Source organism: Onychomys torridus, chromosome 14 (genome assembly GCF_903995425.1).
Source record: "Onychomys torridus chromosome 14, mOncTor1.1, whole genome shotgun sequence".
In the NCBI taxonomy this organism is placed as follows: Eukaryota; Metazoa; Chordata; class Mammalia; order Rodentia; family Cricetidae; genus Onychomys; species Onychomys torridus.
Window position 1 is genome coordinate 44988899 of NC_050456.1, and position 4041 is coordinate 44992939.

The following is a 4041-nucleotide window of genomic DNA, read 5'->3' on the forward strand; positions in this document are numbered from 1 at the left end:
TTTCCCCACACTACGGCCTAAGAACGGACCATTTCCATTTTTTCTTTTCATCTCATGTCAAAGTTTTCGGGGATGGAGGCTCAGCTTCCCATTCCGTAAGGCGAAGCGGTGGCTCTACATTACAGCTCTCCGTTTTCCTCCAGGAGTCCTTTTACAGGAGCCAGCTCCTTACCCAGCCCCTCGCCCCAGAGAGCACTTTCCAGAATTATTCTCATTATCCTGTCTACCCAAGAGCGAAAGATGTTGACTCTTTTTTATCTACCTTCTCTCACGAGCATGTGCTGCCACCCTAACTTCTTCGTAGGAAAAAGACAATCGCATTCAACCGGGCAAAGACTAGTTCCTAAACCTGATCTCGTGTGCGGGGGGTGGGAGGCAGAGGGAGACACTGGCTCAGTTCACCGTACCGCCAAGAAAGCCAAAACCGCCCATTAGGCACGCTGGAAAGAGAAAACGTAGGAAAGCGGAGTAGGGGACACCGGGGCCGAGCAAGGAGGCCCGCGCGCCGTGAAGTCGCGCGCCTCCCGGGTAAGCACCGTGCAGCCTTGCCCCGCCGCGCACCGGCCGAGGCGCGCGCGGAGAAAGTCGCACCCGCCCGACTTCGCAGTCCCCGCCCTGGAACCGCCCCACACCCAGCCCCCCGGTGCCCGCTTCCGAAACGGCAAGGGGCGGGGAAGACGAAAGCCGGACCCAGCCGTTCTTTATTCCATGCAACCGCCCCAGAGAGAATTCGGTCCCGGGGAGCTGGGTCGGCGGCGGCCCCTGGCACCGGACCGCACGTAAACTACCCGGGAGACCCGCTCTCCTTCCGCGCCGCCTCCCCCGCGCCACGCCCCGCGCCCCACCGCCCCGCCGCCACCGCCCGCTTAGACTTCCGCGCTTCTGATTGGGCATCTGCCCTGCCAATCGGAAAGCTGTCAACGAATCACGCTTTCGGAAAGACCTACGGAGAAGGCGGGGGGGGGGAAGGAGGAGGGGCTTCCACCCTGGCTCCCCCGGCGCGAGCCTAACGCCCCCCAGCGGCCGGAGGCACTGGGCGGGGCCTCATTTGCATAACGGCCGCCCCTCAGTCTCCCCGCCCGGGGCCGGAGTCCCGCCCCTCAGCCATCTAGATATCTGTTGGACCACCGGCTGGTCACTCTGAGCAGGCAAGCCTGTCCGGGGAGCTGGACGGGTCGGGGCGGGCGGTCCCGGGGGCGGATTGGCTCGGGGCGTTTGCAGAAAGCAGCGGGGGGAGGTGACTATAAGAGCGGGGACCCAGCCTCGGGAGCCCCGGGAGACGCTGATCGCGCTCGTGGGTAGTTGTGTGCGGCGGCGACCGTTGGCTGGGGTCCGGGCTTGCCTCTCCTGACTCTCGTCCTAACGTCGCTGTGCCTGGTTTTGGGTTTTTTTTTTTTGGTGGAGGGGTTTTGTTTTTTTGTTTTTCTCCCATCAGGATGTCGGCCCGCGGCCCGGCTATCGGCATCGACCTGGGCACCACCTACTCGTGCGTGGGGGTCTTCCAACATGGCAAGGTGGAGATCATCGCCAACGACCAGGGCAACCGCACCACCCCCAGCTACGTGGCCTTCACCGACACCGAGCGCCTCATCGGCGACGCCGCCAAGAACCAAGTGGCCATGAACCCCACGAACACCATCTTCGACGCCAAGAGGCTGATCGGGCGCAAGTTCGAGGACGCCACGGTGCAGTCGGACATGAAGCACTGGCCGTTCAGAGTGGTGAGCGAGGGTGGGAAGCCCAAAGTGCAGGTGGAGTATAAAGGGGAGATGAAGACCTTCTTCCCCGAGGAGATTTCCTCCATGGTGCTCACGAAGATGAAGGAGATCGCCGAAGCCTACCTGGGGGGCAAGGTGCAGAGCGCGGTCATCACGGTCCCCGCCTATTTCAACGACTCGCAGCGCCAGGCCACCAAAGACGCGGGCACCATCACGGGCCTCAACGTGCTGCGCATCATCAACGAGCCCACGGCGGCGGCCATCGCCTACGGCCTGGATAAGAAGGGCTGCGCCGGCGGCGAGAAGAACGTGCTCATCTTTGACCTGGGCGGGGGCACCTTCGACGTGTCCATCCTGACCATCGAGGACGGCATCTTCGAGGTGAAGTCCACGGCCGGCGACACCCACCTGGGCGGCGAAGACTTCGACAACCGTATGGTCAGCCACCTGGCGGAGGAGTTCAAGCGCAAACACAAGAAGGACATTGGGCCCAACAAGCGCGCCGTGCGCCGGCTGCGCACCGCCTGCGAGCGCGCCAAGCGCACCCTGAGCTCGTCCACGCAGGCCAGCATCGAGATCGACTCGCTCTACGAGGGCGTGGACTTCTACACGTCCATCACCCGCGCCCGCTTCGAGGAGCTCAACGCCGACCTCTTCCGAGGGACCCTGGAGCCGGTGGAAAAGGCTCTGCGCGATGCCAAGCTGGACAAGGGCCAGATCCAGGAGATAGTGCTGGTGGGCGGCTCCACCCGCATCCCTAAGATCCAGAAGCTCCTGCAGGATTTCTTCAACGGCAAGGAGCTGAACAAGAGCATCAACCCCGACGAGGCGGTGGCCTACGGCGCCGCCGTGCAGGCGGCCATCCTCATCGGCGACAAGTCGGAGAATGTGCAGGATCTGCTGCTACTCGACGTGACTCCGCTGTCGCTTGGCATCGAAACAGCTGGCGGTGTCATGACCCCACTCATCAAGAGGAACACCACGATCCCCACCAAGCAGACGCAGACCTTCACTACCTACTCAGACAACCAGAGCAGCGTGCTGGTGCAAGTGTACGAGGGCGAGCGGGCCATGACCAAGGACAATAACCTCTTGGGCAAGTTCGACCTGACTGGGATCCCCCCGGCACCCCGTGGGGTCCCCCAGATCGAGGTCACCTTCGACATCGATGCCAACGGCATCCTTAACGTCACCGCTGCCGACAAGAGCACCGGTAAAGAAAATAAAATCACCATCACCAACGACAAGGGTCGTCTGAGCAAGGACGACATCGACCGTATGGTGCAGGAGGCAGAGCGGTACAAGTCGGAAGATGAAGCTAACCGCGATCGCGTGGCAGCCAAAAACGCAGTTGAGTCCTACACCTACAACATCAAGCAGACGGTGGAAGACGAGAAACTGAGGGGCAAGATTAGCGAGCAGGACAAAAACAGGATCCTCGACAAGTGTCAGGAGGTGATCAACTGGCTCGACCGAAACCAGATGGCAGAGAAAGATGAGTACGAACACAAACAGAAAGAGCTGGAGCGAGTGTGCAACCCCATCATCAGCAAACTTTACCAAGGCGGTCCTGGCGGCGGCGGCGGCGGCGGCGGCTCCTCTGGAGGACCCACCATCGAGGAAGTGGACTAACTAAGCTGGCGCTGCAGTCCGTAAACCTCTTTTCCTTTCTCCCCCGCCCCCTTCCCCTTTTGTTTTGGTTTCTTTGAAATGTCCTCGTGCCAAGAGAGATCTGTTGTTGGAAGTCTTTGGCCTGATGCATACATGTGAGAGGAAAGGTGTAACAACTTAGTTTAGTTACAAAAGGTTAGTTCTCAAGTTTGATTGGGGGGAAAGTGAGGTTTCTCTTTAACGCATTTTAAGTGATTGCTGATTTGAGCTTTTTTTTTTTTTTTTTTTTTTGGTTAAGCTTAGTTTGTACGTGGAGATTTGCTCCAAATGGGAAACCTGATGTTTGCACACCTGTCCTATGGAAGCTTGATAACACTAAATACAGAGGCGCTTGAATTCTTTATTTTTATGTACTACTTTGAGATTAAAGTAAACATTGCAGTAATTTTAAAGACAGGTATATTCTGTAAACACATAAATGCAAATTGAAAGTAAAGCTGAAATTGATCTCAAAATTGCTGTCTGGAGTTTTCAGTTTCTTCTTCCCATGTTTTACTCACACTGATCTTTAATCTAGTATGATGTGAAATTTATCTAATCCAATTTTCTCTAATTCTCAGATGAAGTTCCTGCCTCGAATCACCAACAATTTAAGGGGTGAAGAATCTTGGTAACCGTGCCCTTTCCCCCATTTAGCATACAGAAACCAGAT

At 57.6% G+C, this 4041-nt stretch overlaps 1 protein-coding gene across 1 annotated transcript; it reads left to right on the forward strand.

Moving 5' to 3' along the window:
* Positions 1–1242: 1242 nt before the first annotated feature.
* On the forward strand, positions 1243–3838 carry Hspa2 (heat shock protein family A (Hsp70) member 2). The gene has a single exon (XM_036205969.1). It carries the CDS (start codon positions 1437–1439, stop codon positions 3348–3350), a length of 1914 nt encoding a protein of 637 aa, XP_036061862.1. The 5' UTR covers positions 1243–1436; the 3' UTR covers positions 3351–3838.
* The last annotated feature ends 203 nt before the right edge of the window (positions 3839–4041 follow it).